Source organism: Lucilia sericata, unplaced genomic scaffold, assembly GCF_015586225.1.
Source record: "Lucilia sericata isolate MDLA Ls3-8-SP2 unplaced genomic scaffold, ASM1558622v1 Contig000088F_arrow, whole genome shotgun sequence".
NCBI classification, from domain to species: domain Eukaryota; kingdom Metazoa; phylum Arthropoda; class Insecta; order Diptera; family Calliphoridae; genus Lucilia; species Lucilia sericata.
In genome coordinates this window covers 130542-149194 of record NW_023994121.1, presented here as the reverse complement: position 1 = coordinate 149194, position 18653 = coordinate 130542, and the positions used below count along the sequence as shown (strand labels likewise).

The following is an 18653-nucleotide window of genomic DNA, read 5'->3' as shown; positions in this document are numbered from 1 at the left end:
CTATACATTAATTTTCAAAACTTAATTAATTTAAATTTAGATTGTAATGGAATTATTTTATTTAATTTTTGTAAACCAAAATTTTTAAGTTAAATGAATTCAAGTTTATTATCAATAAAAATTTATTTATATATTTTAAAAAAATAAATAATCTATTATTTCTATTTTAGTATGAGGATAAACAAGAGTCATTTAAATAATGAAAAAATATCAAAAAAACTATGATATTATATCATTATAATAACGAAATTATGTCATAAATATTAAGAATTGTTATCATTGCTGTAATATAAATATTCATTAATCCAATGAATTTCTATCGTACATTAAATGAAATTAATTCATTGAAATTTAGAATTTTGTCATTAAACTAGTTAAATAATTTCATTATTATTCTGAATATTCATCATTAAATGAATGTTACATTTCATTGCATTAATGGAAAATAATCATATTTTGTATGAAATACATAGCGTTATGTTAATGAAAAATGTTCATGAATTTCATGAAACATTTCATCAGTTTTATTTTAATGAAAATATTTCATTTAGCCAACGAAATGTTTCATAAGTTGAGTTTTAATGTAATTTTTCATAAGACCAATGTCAAAATTCACGGAAATCATGAAGAAAATCTTTTTAGTGTAGTAGCATTATTTTAAGTTTACGTTCAATAAAGTGTACGGTTTGTAACGTTTTCTGAAAAACCCGGTGTTTACCTTGAACAAAACTTAAAAGAAATTACCTTGTACTCCGCTGAGACTACCCCAGCAACCAGCGGAAAACCGTGTCGTTACATGGTTTTCCATGTATCTCTAAAAATATGTATGAAATTTATGTAATATATGAAATAAAAAAGATTTTTAATATTTTATGCCCTTTTTTGTAGATTTACATCGATATTTATGGTCATATCTCAGAGACTTGTAGGAATGAAAGGATGTCATTTCTCATGATTGTGGACCTTCCTTTGCGTATTACGTGGAATTCCTCCATAAGTAAATAATTTACAGGAAATCAAATCATTAATACAAAAATGTATTAAATATTATTAAATAAGTACTTCCATCGCCCAGACTATATTACTATTTATATATGATAAATCAGTTTAGAAAAAACCCAATAAATGTTTAAATTGTGGTAGCAAAACAGGTCCATTTCCCGAAATTCACTTGAAATTTAAGACACACGTTTTTTTCAAAATGGGCCTTTTTTTCCTTAAACTAAAACAATTTCCCTGAAGGGAAGTGGGATATCTATCAAAAAAAAATATTTTTTAACTCAAGAATAAATTTCTTTTCAATATTTGGCACTTAATTTTCCCCTATTTTCTCAAAATGGACGTTTTTGTTGCATTTTTTTCAAAAGAAAGCTTAGACTATCACCTTTATTAGGACTAAAAAAATTTTTTTTGGGAAGAATATAGAAATAGCTGTCTAAACTCCTTTGGACAATTTTTGCTTCGTAGGTTTTTTAACCAAAGCTTATACAACTTACAAATATCTTTAATACATATCTTCATTTCAAAATAAAAAAAAAAAAAAACAAAAATTTTTTCGTTTCCAACTTTTATTTTTTTATTAACGAAAAACAGCGTGATTCGAATTTTCTGAAATAAAATATAATAATTGCAAATGATTCGCGCTCGATTGCGATCGTTTTAATGTAAGTATTGTCAACGTGAGGCCATCAATTTTATAAATAAAAGAGAAAATTTGAAAAAATTATTCGATTACTCCCAAAATTTTTTCAAAATTTGTAAGAAATCTCTAAACCTTTTATATGATACCATGATTGTATGTACATACAAACATTCTTCGTAAGAAATATAAAAAAAATCATAAAAATCTCAAAAATTTACTTTTTTCCTTTGATACGGCTTACCAAATATTTACGTTACCAAACGGTAACTTAAATAAACAAAATTTTAATTTTCGGCAGTAACAACAGCAACTTCAATTTTGGGGAAACCCTACTATACATACATATATTTTTGGAATTTGTTACTTACTATTAGAATTGTGGTTTGGAATATGAACATTAGGCCATAAATGATTTTTAAGAAGATCAAGCACCTCCGCATATCCATTCGCTTCTTCGTTGTCCATTATATCATTTAAATCAATAATATTTATATCATGTTTACATCTGCCTCTTATTTCATCATATGATAATTCTTGTGAATTTTTCTCACTCAGATTTCGTGTAATTAGAGTTGACACTCCTATATTGTTATCTTTAACAAACTTCAATAAAGTTGTCAGTTTCGATAGAAAATTTAACTGAAATGCGTAAAAAACATATATATTTTGTTATTTTAACTACAAAAAATTGTACTATTTTGTTGTTCAAAATATATTTATAATTTAACTAGTTGACGTTTATAGACGTCGAGAACGGTTGCTCATATATGCAAATGACGTCTATAGAGGACATATAGTGTTATTTTTTTAATATTGATTTCTAGGCCAATCTAGTTGATTTTAACTAGATTTCCCATACAAAACTACTTCGTAAGTAGAATTCGTCAAAATCTATTTGTTTTTTTTTTGTAAATAGTACTAAAAATTAAGATGATCACATGAAAAAAAGAGAAAACAAACAACATCTCATATTTTCTTCTATTTTTTAAACCAGACACAATTTGGAAAAATATTATATCTTCCTTATGTCAAAAATATTAAGTGTAAGCGGTACATATTTAAGGGGGTTTTACATTACAATACTTTGCATTAATATCAGAGTTTCATTGTCCTTAATACAAAATCAAATATGTTGTCAAAATGTATTGAACAATTTTCATTCATGTATTATCAAACCTATTTTTTCGGTTTATTTTCAATTTCAAATGGATTATGAAGAAAATTATGGTGAAAAATAAAAAAAAAATAATAATTTGCAAATTAAAATCCAAAAGAATACTATAAATAAATTATGTATTTTGTAAAGAAATAGATTTTAAAAAATTTCTAAAAGCTTAATACATTTCAAACAACAAAATGTTTCAGTTTTTCAGACTACAATACATTTTCAAATAATACTTTGTATTAATACAAAATCATATAATGTAAAGTAACTTTTAAAGAAAGATTTCAAATGAAATCTACTAGATATCGATGTAGTGTAGATGCCCAGTAAACAATTTTTTCAGACATGTCTGATGTCAGAAATTTTTTGAAATAATTCTTATACTTTATCAGAATTTTTAACGAATTTCTAAATTTCCTTTAGACATTTACAGAATAATCGGCAAACTGTTTGTTAGACTTTTCTGCACATTTTCTGAAGTATTAAACGATTAACATCAGACTTGTCTGCACATTGTCGAAAGGGAATTTCAGTGTTACGACAATTATAAGACTAATCTGCACATTGGCGGAGGACAATTTGTTTTTTTATTCCTATATTATTTTTTAGACATAAAGGAGAAAAGTATGTACATTTTCTGAAGTAAAATATAAAATGGCTTAAGAATTATATCCGATAAATCTGCACATAATCTGAAGATAATTGTTTTTGTAACTTCGTCAGACAATTAAGCGAATAATACAAATTTCCTTTAGATATTTAACAGAATAGTCTGCACATTTTCTGAAAGACAGTCTGCATAAGTTGCCGATTTCGTATCCGAATTCCGTCAGAATTCGTTACGGAAATCGTATGAAAGGTTGCTCGGAATTCGGAACTCTTTGTCTGAGGAAATTCGGAAAAATTTACAGAGTTGTCGGTCAGAATTCGGTACGAAATCTGATGTAAATTCCTGGGGAAATTCTGAAGGAATTTTCGACAAATCTGATTGAAGGCAGACAAATATCTGATACCATGTTTGACAATTTTTCGACATTTAGTACGAAAATCTGATCAAATATAAGAAAGTGTGATAGATGTCGGATAAATGTATGATAAAGTATCCGACAGTTCGTTTAAAAGTCTGATCAAGTATAAGAAAGTGTGATAGATGTCGGATAAATGTCTGATAAAATGTCCGACAGTTCGTACAAAAGTCTGATCAAGTATAAGAATATGGACTGACTATTCTGATCAACGTCTGATAAAAACTATTTTCATATATATAATTTATAATGGTTTTATTTTATTAATTTTAATAAAAATTTATATGCTTCCATTATTCATGACTTCTTAAGGGTACATAAATAAATAATAGAAAATTATAGATTATTTTAAAAATGAATAAAATTAAACCATAGTACTTACATATTATATACGAAAATAGAGTTCATTATATACATCTATTTAAATCTATCTATTTATTTAAAAATTATGTAATTTTTTTTTTGCTAATTTTTGTGTATTAACAAAGTTTAAAGAAATTTAAACAATAATCATCACATATGCAGATGTTGTTTACTTGATTTCCAAAGACCAACTGAGAAAAAAAAAGAAAAAAAAAATAAATTCCCTTTTGAAGTACAGTTGACGAATTTCAAAATATAAACAGGTTTGTGCATGATTTTTATTAAAAAAAAAAACAAAATTTCCTTCAGATAATGTGCAGAGTTTTCGCAAAGTTTTCTTACAAAAGTACTGAAAATGGGAACAAAATTCCGAGCAGAAAATATCAGAAAATTTGCAGACTATTCTGTTAAATATCTAAAGGAAATTTGTATTATTCGCTTAATTGTCTGACGAAGTTACAAAAACAATTCTCTTCAGATTATGTGCAGATTTATCGGATATAATTCTTAAGCCATTTTATATTTTACTTCAGAAAATGGACAGACTTTTCTCCTTTTTGTCTAAAAAATAATATAGGAATAAAAAAGCAAATTGTCCTCCGCCAATGTGCAGATTAGTCTTATAATTGTCGTAACACTGAAATTTTGCTTTTGACAATGTGCAGACCAGTCTGATGTTAATCGTTTAATACTTCAGAAAATGTGCATAAAAGTCTAACAAACAGTTTGCCGATTATTCTGTAAATGTCTAAAGGAAATTTAGAAATTCGTTAAAAATTCTGATAAAGTATAAGAATTATTTCAGAAAATTTCTGACATCAGACATGTCTGAAGAAATTGTTTACTGGGGTGCTCGATAAAATGCTGCGTACTTTTGGGTTTTTAAATAAAAATTAAGAATTTGTAAATGGAACGAGGAACTACATAAATATTTAAAAAAAAACTTAATGAAATTATAATTTTTCATATAAAAAATTAATTAGGATAAAAAATTGATTAGGAATTTTTTTGCATCGGTAAATGTTAATGTAGTGTAACTCATTGTTTATAGAAGTCACCTTATGGCCTAAAAATTCAAATTCAATTTCTTCAAGTTGTGTTAAACTTACACAAATTATAAAATTATAATGAAAAGAAACCAAGGTTGGCAACCGAAACGAATAACAGTATCAGTAACGGCATCGGTCATATCGTAGGGATATAGGCGAAACTGAAGGGGTTGTCAAACAAAATTTGTTATTCTCTTCACACAGACGAGTTCTGAGAGAATAAAACACACTTAAAGAATATAACACACTAAACGCACTCACAAAACTTCAAATTTTCTTCGCGAAATTGCGAGGATATTAGCACTTAATAGTTTTTCTTATCACTTTAACTTAATATTTATTATTTTTTGCCACACTTTTAATGTATTTAAAACCCCGAAAATAAATTATATTTTGCAAACGAAAAAAAAAAAAAAATACTTTTTATTCTTTGACATTTCATTTTAATTAAAACTGAAAAAAGAAAAGTTGTAAATTTTCGTATATCACTTACTTTTTTTTCTTTTTCCATTAGTGCAGTAAAAAATAACAAAAAGACGTGTTTATAATATGTTTTAAGATGAAATATCTTCTGAAAAAAATGAATTAACTAATATTTCCATTCACTAGTTTATGAGGTAGGTAGGTAGGTAGGTCGATAGGAGGATGTATACTACATCAAATCCGAAGAAATACACCTAGGCCACTATCGGGCCTGTTGTGCGTTCCTTATCATGAAAAAAAAAAACTGAAAGAATTATTTTTCAGTGTTCAGAAACTCAGTTTCCTCAACGTAATTCCTAAGAATCTTCCAATCAGTGTTAGTCAGGAATGTTATTTCCGGAATAGCATCACTTCCAAGATACTTGGATCTAACTTCGACGAATGCCTGGCAGTGGCAAAGAAAGTGCTCCAGAGTTTCACTGTCCTCTCCACATGCTCTACATTCGTCTGAATCCGCACGTCCAATTTTGCATAGATGTGCTCGTAGTCCTGTGTGTCCACTCAGAATACGTACCATCATACTAACCTCAGACTTGCTCATTTTGAGGAGATTTTTCGTCTTGCGCTCATCAGGGTCACCCCATAGGATCTTCGTGGTTCTACCCACTGTTTCATTATTCCATGAGGCCTTATGGGATTCTCTCACCCTTATTTTTAGTTCAGCTTTTGTTGCGTCGAATGGTTTTGCGTTTGTCAGGTTAACTGCCTCGAGCTCCCTTCCCTTTATAGCTATTACATTCGCCCTTTCGTTACCGACTACTCCCGAGTGGGCTGGTACCCATATGATGTGAACCTTACCTCTGGGAGAGTATTCAGTTAAAGCTTTCTTACAATCCAATACGGTTTTAGATTTAGTTCTATCGCCTGATATCGCCCTAATTGCCTTCTGGCTGTCGGTAAATATATTAAGCGCTGTGGGCGCCATATATATTCTAATCCAATTTACGCATTCCGTTATTGCTCGTACTTCTGCCTGGAAGCTTGTGTTATGATTTGGCTCTAAGGTTCCGCTTGACCAAGACATTCTATCTGGGATCAGCGTTTCAAAGTCTCGTTTGGCTTTACGAACAATTTTCTTATATTCACCAAGTTTACTACGATACTCATCCCAGTATACTGCGGTCTTTTTACGCCGTGCCCGGTTAAATAGTTTGCGAAGAGTTTTAGCAATGTTCCGGATCTCCCCGGTTACCCAGGGTTTCTCCTGGGCAGATCTCCGCTCTCGCAGAGGACAGCTGTCCTCGAACGATTCAACCAAGGCACTTGTGAGCATTTCTACTTTGGCGTCTATGTCCTCTTTATTTATGAAATCCCAGTAATAACATACAAAAAATAACGTATCAAAAATACAACAACTGTGTTTATTTTTGTGCTTCTACTAATACATTCTCACCAGTTAGGTTTTTGACATGGGACTTAGGTCTTTGACAATCCCTTTCGCCTATATGGAACTATATGACATCGGTATTAAATATTTTATTATTTCGATATCGGTAACGGTATTTAAATTATATCGGTATAAAAGATATATTTCGGCATTTATAACGGTATTAACAAGTTACATAACTTGCCAAAATTTTTGTGGAACTAATTTTGATTAGGTCCAGAAAAAATTATATTAATATGCCAGTTCGAAAGCATTAGTTAAGTGTTATTATGTGATTTTCAGAAGTTAACCTTATATGGGAGCTAAGACAACTTATGGACCGGTCCGGAAAAAATTCGTTATAATGATTTATATACATATATACAAAATACACATTTATGTCAAATTTTATATCTATGTATAAAATGTGCGTTTAAGTAATTTTCAGAAATGGTCCTTATATGTATGGGAGTTGTGACCAATTATGGACTGATCAGGAAACAATTTCGTATAATGATTTATATGCAGAAAAAGATCAAGTCTAATTTTACTCCAATAGCTTTATTAATCAATGAAATATGTGCGTTTAGGTGAGTTTATAAAGAAGCTATGAGCAATTAAGGGCCTATCCGGAAAAATTTCGCAGAGTGATTCATATGTACACAAATCATGTTTTATCAAGATATCTTTATTTGATAATGAAATATGTGCGTTTAGGGGATTTTTTTAAGTGGACCTATTACCAAATATGGACCGATCCAGAAAAAATTTGTTAGAATGTTTTATATGCCTATCCGAGAAAAATTTCGTAGAGTGATTTATATAAAGACAAAACATATTTGTGTCGAATTTTCTTAAGATAACTTTATTTGACAATGAAATATGTGTGTTTAAGTGACTCTCAGAAGTGGACCTTATATGGAAGCTATGACCAATAATGGACCGATCCTAGAAAAAAGTGGTAGAATGATTCATATGTACACAAAACTTATTCAAGTCGAATTTTACCCATATAGCTTTAGAATTCAATGAAATATATGGGAACTATGACCAATTATGGGTCTATTCGGGAAAAATTTCACAGAGTGATTCACATTTGGACAAAACATGTTTGTATGGAATTTTGTCAAGATAGCTTTACTTGACATTGAAATATGTGCTTTTAAGTTATTTTCGGATGTAGGCCTTATATGGGAGCTATGACCAATAAGGGACCGATCCGTAAAAAAATAGTGCAATGATTTGAATGCACACAAAACATATTTCTGTCGAATTTTATCCCGATAGCTTTAGAATTCAATGAAATATATGCGTTTAAGTGATTTTCGGAAGTGGACCTTATATGGGAGCTATGACCAATTATGGGCCTATTCGGAAAAAAATTCGTAGAGTGATTCATGTTTAGGTAAAACATATTTGTGTCGAATTTTATCAATATAGCTTTACTTAGCATTGAAATATGTGCTTTTAAGTGATTTTCGGAAGTGGGCCTTATGTGGGATCTATGACCAATAATGGACCGATCCGCAAAAAATTTGGTAGAATGATTTGTATGTACACAAAACGTATCCAACTCGAATTTTATGGCAATATCTTTATTTATCAATGAAATATGTGCCTTTAGGTGATTTTCGGAAGTGGACCTTATATGGGAGCTATGACCAATTGTGGACTGACTGAGATCTACGTTGACAGTATGTTCATATTCTGTTTATATTATATTTACATGTACAAAATTTTGTGTTGATACCGATATATTTGAGGGGGTTATTAACGATAAACTAATTTCCGGGAATATATTCCTTATGTGTGACAAAATTCATCGAAATATCTTTGGTAGTTTCTGAGAAAACTTCAAAAGAATTATGAATTATGAAAAAAAATTTTAGTCATAACTTTTTACGTTGTGAACCGATTTTGCTAATTTTCAATACTGCTTAGGATAATAATAAATATATTGGGTGAATTTGGTTGATTTCCTTGGCTTAGTTTTAACGTGAACGTGTTTTACACAGATAGACAGACAGACGCACATAGCTAAATCGACTCAGAATTTGATAAGGACCCAGAATATATATACTTTGTTGGGTCTTAGATGAATATTTCTTGGTGTTACACACGGAACGACAAACTTATATATACCCTCTATCACCACTGATGGTGGTGGAGGGTATAATAAAAAATGTATTAATACTACTAAAAAGTTAAAAGAAAACATGTAAGAGTGTTATAAGACCGAATCTTGTACCGTCAGCAAATCATCGTAATAAGGTCTAATATAGGGTTGAGTGCCACATATATGGGCATCATGTCAAGTGACCCAACTCAAAAAATCGATTTTGATGAAATTTGCACCAAGGCACAGTGGTAAATTCCGGCCAAAAATCTATAACTCCTTTATTTCTTTAAATAAATAGCTGAAATTTTCCACAAATGTTTCTTATAGGTAAGGTATGTTTGGTACTGAATAAGGGCAATATCGGTTTAAGATTTCGCCCAGCCCCCATACAAGTGAGCCCCAGAAAACTCCTTAAATACTAATAATTCGTTAAATATGTTGCAATTTCCATGAAATTTAGCACAATTCATTTTTATGCACCCATAAATTTTACGGTATAGTATGGCGGACATCGGGTCATATTTGACCCTAGTCCCCGTATAAGGTTCTTAAACGCTGATAATTGGGTTAAAAATACTAGTAAAGCAACGAAATTTGACACAAAATGTTTGTATAGGAACCTATACCACTCGACCAAATTTTCTGGCAATCGGTCCATAATTGAACCTACCTAGGGGAGACTGGGGCAGCTCCGGCATTGGGGTACTTTCGGCAATGACGTTATTGATGTAAAGCTCTGATTGTACATCACTAGGTTTGATGTATAGGTATCGAATATCAAAATAAATAACTGCAGCAAAGTTTGCCACCTATAGCTAATTTGCTTATTTAGCTGCGTGTTTTTGTAATATTTCATTCCATTTGGTAATTATTTCGTATATGAAATTTTTAAACTTTTAAGACAGCGTTAATAAAAAGTCATTAAATATTATGTATTTTCTTACAAAAATAAGTCAAATCATAATGTTTTTTGAAGACTAATAGAAAAAAAAAAAGAAAAACTAAAAAGTGCTTTCGGGGTAGATTCAGCGTTTTAATTCCTATAATTATTTTTTGGTTTGTCTTTAAAAAATCCTTTAATATGGTTCGAAATTACAAGCCTAAGATCTAACGCGCTTCTGTTGACGAAAATGCGATGGGAAAAGCTGTTTCTAATGTTTTGTGTGGCCTTGAGACGCCAACGTCCGCCGCTAGAAAATATAGCCTTAATAATCAAACAATTGAATTGCGTATTAAAAAAATATATCCCTTAGAGGATCTAAATTCCAACCAGACTGCAAGCAATGATATTTATAAATCTAAGTTTACTTCGAAGGAAGTATTTACCAAAAAGGAAGTGCTTGAATTGGTCGAATACATAAAGAAATGTGTGTAATGACTTATAAGGCTTTCCGGAAATTAGCTTATGAATATGCCAATCTTAACGCTGAGAATTGAAACATTATGAATGAAGCAGGCGAAGATTGGCTTTATGGTTTTATGGAGCGAAACCCAACATTAACACTGCGAAAACCAGCTTAGCAAGACAATATATTTTACGTTTAAAGAAAAAAAAATGTGTTCATTTTATATTAATTTTCTTCAACTTATAAATAAATACTGAATAACCTGTGTCTAATTTTTTATTAAATGGAGTTTTACTTTATAATCCTCTTTGGGAATGTGGGCGACGAATGTGCCTCATCAAATGCCACAGCTACCCCGGTTAGGGGCACCTTCGGCGAATCTGACTGTTTTGACAAACTCTAAAAATATGTATGTAACTAATACTAATTTATCATAAGTTTTTGGTACGAGTTTTTATCATTCATTATCTTAGAACGATAACCAGCGACAACAATTTTATATCTGTTGAATAAGTACTTAGATATAGAACTCTAAACAAAAAGTGCCGAATCTGCCCAGTCTCCCCTACCATATAAGGTCCCCTTCAGATAATTACTTTAACACTCATTACTGGCCTTAAAATATCTGTCTAGGAATGGAATTCGACACAAACATGTTTTATATGAACATAAATATGTGTATCAAATTTAATGACAATAGGTCCATAATTGACCCTATCCCCTATATAAGGATCCTTAAGAAAAAGGATTTAACTGAGTGATAAATATCAGCATAAACATAAATATCAACATAAACAAGTTTTATAGGTGGTAAAATCCTTCTGTCAAATTTTATTTAGTTCAGTCCATAATTGACCCTTCCCTCCTCCATTTGATTTTGTACTATTGATAATATGTCGTCCCGTTCTGTATTTTTATGAAGTTGAAATATATGAAAAGTTCAGCATTTGCAATAGACAAAGTCATTAAAAATGCTCTAGTTACTAGAGTTGCAGGAAATTGCAGATGAAATTTATAATACTTACTCCTGATATATAACAGTATTAGATACAATGTTCACCCAACCTCTTATAGCCCCTTTTCATTTTCTACGGTCTTTCAAAATTTGGATTTGTATAGTTTTATTAGTTTTTAAAGTAGGTCACAATCAGTTAATTTATCCAAAAAATTAAACCGCACAAAATCGCAATAACCACATGGAATGATTACTTACTAAGGCTACTGTAAAAGACGTGCTAATTTACAAAGAAAAACTTTAAGGAAAAATCATAGCCTTCATTAATGTAAAGGTGTCTAAAATCTAATTTAAAAACCTCAAAACGACAGGCAAAATATTATCAACTTTGTATATGTGTAAACAGTCACAAGGTTAAGCAATAATCAAAATATGATTTAAATTGTATGATTTGAAGTGTTAGCTATAATCTACCATCACAAATTTATCAGAATTAAATAATTGAAAGAAATCATTTTTGGCCGGAATTGACCACCGTGCAAGGTTAGTACTAAAGAATAATTAAGAAGTGAAACGCTGTCAAAAAGTACCTAAGTCTACTATCAGTAAAATTCTCAAGCCAACATATTTGCAAAAAATAGTATTTAAAAATATTGAAAAAAATTTATTAAAGTTAAATTATACTTTGAAAGGTTTCTTAAAATATTTTGCACATATTTCATTTACAAACATTTTATAAACGCATCTGTTTGCCTTTTAATTTGCAATATTGAAAAAATCAATAAATTATTTTAATTTTTTTTTCGTTTACCATACGAAAATTTACAACATTGTTTTTTTAGTTTAAATCATGGTATAAAGAAAACAAGGTAACTCCGTACTCTCTCAATAAAAAATTGTTTGACGTAAATAAGAATTTATGAAATTTATTTTTTGTACACAAATAAATTAAAAACTTTCCAGAAAGGGAAATCATATTTAGGAAATTAGAAATATAAAATGTGTAATTTTGTTTACTATAAAAGTGTAACTGTTATGAACTGTAAATATAGACGTATAAAATACATTTTAACAAATATCACTATGCGACAAAAATGAATACCTGGGAAGTGATACTATTTTTCTGAAAGGTGGATCCGAGTAGAAAAAGAATATGTTTTTGAAATTTCCCAAACACCTCCAAAATCTTGAGATACGGGTAAAACCGGGTTTTCATATTTTTAAGCACTTAAAATTCAATAACTTAGTTGAATCTCAACCGATTTTAAGTTTCTGAATGGATTTTGAAAGCTGAAGCTGAGGCCTTTATAATGACATATATGATGTTTAAGCAACCTAGAAAACTATGGGTGCATTTCATCGGCAAACATGTTTTTGATTTTAGCTTTGCACCGTTTTTAAAGTTTGGGGATGTTTTTTGAAGGTATTTTATATAGGAACCGTACTATTTATTAATTAATTATAAGCCTATGTTTATTTAAGAGTAAAACGCAACATTAAATTTAAAAATCCGTTAGCAATTGACGACGTTATTGATATATTTTTTAATACAAAATTGTTCAAAAAATGATTTTCTGAAGGATGCTTTATATGGGGGATAGGGTTAAATAGAGTCCGATCCTCATTAAATTTGGTGGAACTATTTATGTTTATATACAAGTTATTTATGTATGCTGAATTACATCCTGATATTAAGATAATTATGGAATTAAAGTAATTTTTTGAAGGAGGATTTGTATGGGGGCTAGGGCCAAACAAGGTTTGATCAATACAAAAATCGACATAAATGAGATTGCTATAATCCTTGGTGATACTGCTGATTCTTTAAATAATACGGACTTATTTGACCGTAGTCCCCGTACATACCCTCCTTCAGAAAATGACTTGAATTCCATAATTATCCTTTTATATCCTTTTAATATCAATATCACGATGAAATTCAGGACAAATAACTTTTATGTAAACATAAATCCTCCCACCAAATTTTATGAGGTTCGGCCAACATTTAGCCCTATACCCCATATAAGCATCCTTCAGAAAATCAGTTTTTGAACAATTTTGTATTTAGAAAAAGATTAATAATGTCGTCAATTGTTAACTGATTTAAAAAACAAAGTTGCGTTTTTCTCATTAACAGACATAGTATTCTAAGACATTAATAAATATAACGGTTCCTATATAAAATATTTTGCAAAAACATCTCCAAACTTTAAAAACGGTGCAAAACTAATATTAAAAACATGTTTGCCAATAAAATGCTCAAATATTTTTTAGTTTACTTAAACATGATATATGCCATTATAAAGGCCTTCTGCTTTCTAAATCCGTTCAGAAACTTAAAATCGGTTGAGATTCAACGAAGTTACTGACTTTTAAGTGCTTAAATATATGAAAAACCGGGTTTTTACCCGTATCTCAAGATTTTGGAGGTTTTTGGGAAATTCCAAAAACAGATTCTTATTCTACTCGGATCCACCTTTCAGAAAAATAGTATCACTTCCCAGGTATTTCGATTTTCGTTTATTTTGTCTCACTGTGTATTTTATTATGCGTTTATATTTTTATATAAACTAACATTTTTACAAGGAAAGAATAAAGGTGATTAATCATAAATTCGCTGGAATTTCTGCGACTCAGTGGTGATTTCTTGACTTGATTTTTAAGTGACATTTATTCTTCAGGACGTGCCACAGTGTCGGATTTTGCAAATTTAGGGGGACAAAATTCAAAATTTTTTTTATTATTTTTTTGCCTTTGTTCGAATTCAATATGAGAGACAATTGTCCAAATAGTAAACAAACGTATTTAAAAGTAAAGAAATGTGACCCAAACGGTACTCCGAAAGTGTTTATTACAGAAAATTATTTTTTACCTGCAGCATGTTCCTTAACTTTGAACTATTATAACATTTTTGTTTTTGAAGATTTTTTTTATTTCTCTTTTTGTCTTTTTTTAAAGCTTTTATTATACTTAATAATAGCAATAACTTTTTTAAAAGTATGATTGAGAATAAGGTCTCCACGTCTTTTAAAGTTAACCGTTATATTTAAGTATATTTAAAAAGTGAGACATTTTTTCATGGACTCAAAAACATAGAATACAACTTGATTCTAGGGTTCTGTTTGTACCCATATTATAAAATGTTATATAATCTATTGGGATTATAAAATATTTTTTGCATCTTTTTGCATACCCCATACACATTTTTTCAAAAGTTCAACATGAACTCGCAAAAGTTGTATTAGTACATTTTTGATGTTTGGCGTTGAGCTGTGCCATTTAAAACTTACATAAAGTCTTGGATTTTATTTTACGAGATAACATCAGTGAAAATTAAAACAAATTTACTTAAAAAAACAATAAATATTTGCAAAAGCGACAATTTTTACTTTAGAAGTAATATATTTATTGTTTATGAGCAAAAAGTACCAATTTTTACCCGTTTTCCCCTTTCTGGGCCATGTTACGAAAAAAAATTGATGCTTCCTAGTGTAGATCTATCAAGTTTTTAAAATTCATGTGTTTGTAACATGTACTGGCGTATTTTTAACATGCACAAAAGGTGCAAAAAGTACCAAAATACAAATATTTTCCCTTTTTGCCCTTTTGTTTTAAATTTTTCTAAAGATTAATATTTAATTGATATTATTTTAAGTAATTTTTCACTCATATTTAAAATTTTGACTCTATAAATATCTTTTTTACAAATGAATGTAGAATGTCCTATTTTGCCCGTTTTTTACATCACTCAAAAATAGTTTGAGTTTTTTTATGTTTTTAAAAAGACAATAGAGTAGAGAGTAGACGATAATATGAGAGCCTAGAGATATATATAGATGATAATTATATATGATATAATCTATAAGAGAGATAGATAGTATATAGTAATATATATATATAGAGAGATAGAATATATATATCTATATATATAGAGATAGAGATATATATATATATATATATATATATATATATATATAGATATATATATATATATATATATATATATAGATATATATATATATATATATATATATATATATATATATATATATAGATATATATATATATCGAATTTACCCGTTTTTACTCTTTTTTCCCGCTAAACATTCGAATTTCCAAAAATCAGCTCTTTAGCTTCAACCGTTTAGGCTGTATGATGATGAATCAGGCAGTAACGTTAGAATTTTATACATATATATATATATATATATATATATATATATATATATATATATATATATATATATATATATATATATATATAACGTTAGAATTTTATACATATATATATATATATATATATATATATTCTAACGTTACTGCCTGATTCATCATCATACAGCCTAAACGGTTTGAAGCTAAAGAGCTGATTTTTGGAAATTCGAATGTTTAGCGGGAAAAAAGAGTAAAAACGGGTAAATTCGATAACCTCATATCTCCTAGACTACATAGAAAAACTGTTTAAAGCTTATCGTCGTTCATTTAAAAAAAAAGGCGGACAGGTGTCTCGTACTTTTTTCAAATTCGGATCCTTTAGGGAATAAACGGGTAAAAACTGTATTTTGGTACTTTTTTGCACCCCATGTATTTTTTAAACCAGTGAACATTCAAACAATATTTTTGACTCCTTCATAACTTGACGAAAAAATAAAAATATGAAAATATGAAGTGAAAATTGTACCTATTTTTGGTACTTTTTTCATAAAACATTGTTTTTGGTTTATTAACTTACACATACATATGAATACATAATAACGGGCTCCCACTACGATGTTGCAACTTTTTGGAATATAATTTTTGTTTCGTTAATTTGGAGAAAAAAATTACCAAAAGGGGTAAAAACGGGAAATTTAATTTTATTTAAACACAATGATCCAATTTAGATAAAAAATTTTAGATTTACAAACACTAAATATGCTAATGGGGTGTTATTTGGAACCCCGGTACCAAGTGATATTTTTTGGTACTTTTTTATTCTCCAACTGGTACTTTTTGAGTTTTCTATGATATTGAAATCGGAATATGAAATTAATAAAAGAGGCTTTTCCGTACTTTTTCGTTCTACACAGGTACTTTTTTGAGTTTTCTTTTAAATTAAACATAGAAACATGAAATTAAGCATGTAGAGCCCGGAGTAAGAGAATGAGAATCTTTAAATGAGAATTTTTGATATTTTTTCGTCCTTTGATTGTTACTTTTCGAGTTTTCTATAAAAACATGAAATTAAGAGCCCGGAGTTAGTGAAAATCTATAAAAGGGCGCCATTTGGTAATTTTTCGTTCTTCAAATGATACTTTTTGAGTTTTCTATTATAATGAATATAAAGAAACATAAAACTAAGCAATCAGGGACTTCAATGAATGAAAATTTAAACAGTAGTATTTTCTGTTACTTTTTCGTTCTTTAACTGGTACTTGAATTTTCTATAATATTGAACTTAGGAACATGAAATTAAATAAAATAGGTCTTTTGGTACTTTTTCGTACTTCAATTGGTACTTTTTGTGTTTTCTAAAATATTGAATATATGTATAAACATAAAATTAAACACGCAGTATCCTAATTGAACGAAAATTTAAAAAGGATACTTTCGGGTACTTTTTTGTAATTTTACTAACACTTTTTGAATTTTCTATAATATTGAACCTAAAATTGGACACGCAGCTTCCTGATTGTATAAAAATCTGTATGCGAGGAATTTCTGATTTAATGAAAATCTATAAAAAGGCACTGTCTGATACTTTATCGTCCTTCAACTGTTTTTTTTTAATTTTCTGTAATATTGAGACTAGAATCATAAAATCAAACTTATAGAGTTCTCTAAAAGGGGACTTTTTGATATTGCAGATATATATACATTTACAATAATGATATTTATTTTATTCCATTACGATGAGGGTAGCGAAGCACACAGTGTGCTAGTTAGTTTTGTATAAATAACGATTTTGCTATAAAACAGTGCAAAAATTAATACTTAAAATGATACTTTTTGAGTTTTCTATTATAATGAACCTAGAAACATAAAACTAAGCAATCAGGGACTTCAATGAATGAAAATTTAAACAGTAGTATTTTCTGTTACTTTTTCGTTCTTTAACTGGTACTTGAATTTTCTATAATATTGAACTTAGGAACATGAAATTAAATAAAATAGGTCTTTTGGTACTTTTTCGTACTTCAATTGGTACTTTTTGTGTTTTCTAAAATATTGAATATATGTATAAACATAAAATTAAACACGCAGTATCCTAATTGAGCGAAAATTTAAAAAGGATACTTTCGGGTACTTTTTTGTAATTTTACTAACACTTTTTGAATTTTCTATAATATTGAACCTAAAATTGGACACGCAGCTTCCTGATTGTATAAAAATCTGTATGCGAGGAATTTGTGATTTAATGAAAATCTATAAAAAGGCACTGTCTGATACTTTATCGTCCTTCAACTGTTTTTTTTTAAATTTTCTGTAATATTGAGACTAGAATCATAAAATCAAACTTATAGAGTTCTCTAAAAGGGGACTTTTTGATATTGCAGATATATATACATTTACAATAAAGATATTTATTTTATTCCATTACGATGAGGGTAGCGAAGCACACAGTGTGCTAGTTAGTTTTGTATAAATAACGATTTTGCTATAAAACAGTGCAAAAATTAATACTTATTTTTTGAAAAAACTCAAAAAAGTACCATTTTCCCCCATATAAACACATTTACCTTACTCTCAAAATAATCCTATAAAGTACTGCTCAAAAATATAGCGCACTTTCTATTTATTATTTTCTCTTTTTATACCATTAAAAAAACTTAAGATAAAAAAAATTTTGTTTGCGGTAAATTAAAGCATATATTAAAACAATATTAAAATTTATTTTACAATAGCAAAATAACTGCGCTAGAAAATATTTTACGAAACAAGTCCTTAATTATTGATTCAAAATTATAGCGCATTTATAATCAAATTGGCAATAATATATTCTTATATGAAATGTTTTTCAATATTGGATCTCGGGATGATAAAATACTACTGCCCCTATATTTTAAGACCTATTTGGTCCCAGTTGGTATTGAGTTGCCAAAGTGTAGCGAACACTTTGAGTTTTTTTTACCAAATTCATTTTTTAGCATTTTACAATCA

General features: G+C 28.9%; 1 protein-coding gene across 1 annotated transcript in view; it reads right to left on the bottom strand.

The window, feature by feature from the left end:
* The window catches only part of LOC119599793, a 151155-nt gene that overhangs the window by 24896 nt on the left and 107606 nt on the right, over positions 1-18653 (bottom strand). The window contains exon 3 of the mRNA XM_037949665.1: positions 2011-2281. Within this exon, the coding sequence (XP_037805593.1) occupies positions 2011-2281 (271 nt within the window). The remainder of the gene's footprint in view (positions 1-2010; positions 2282-18653) is intronic.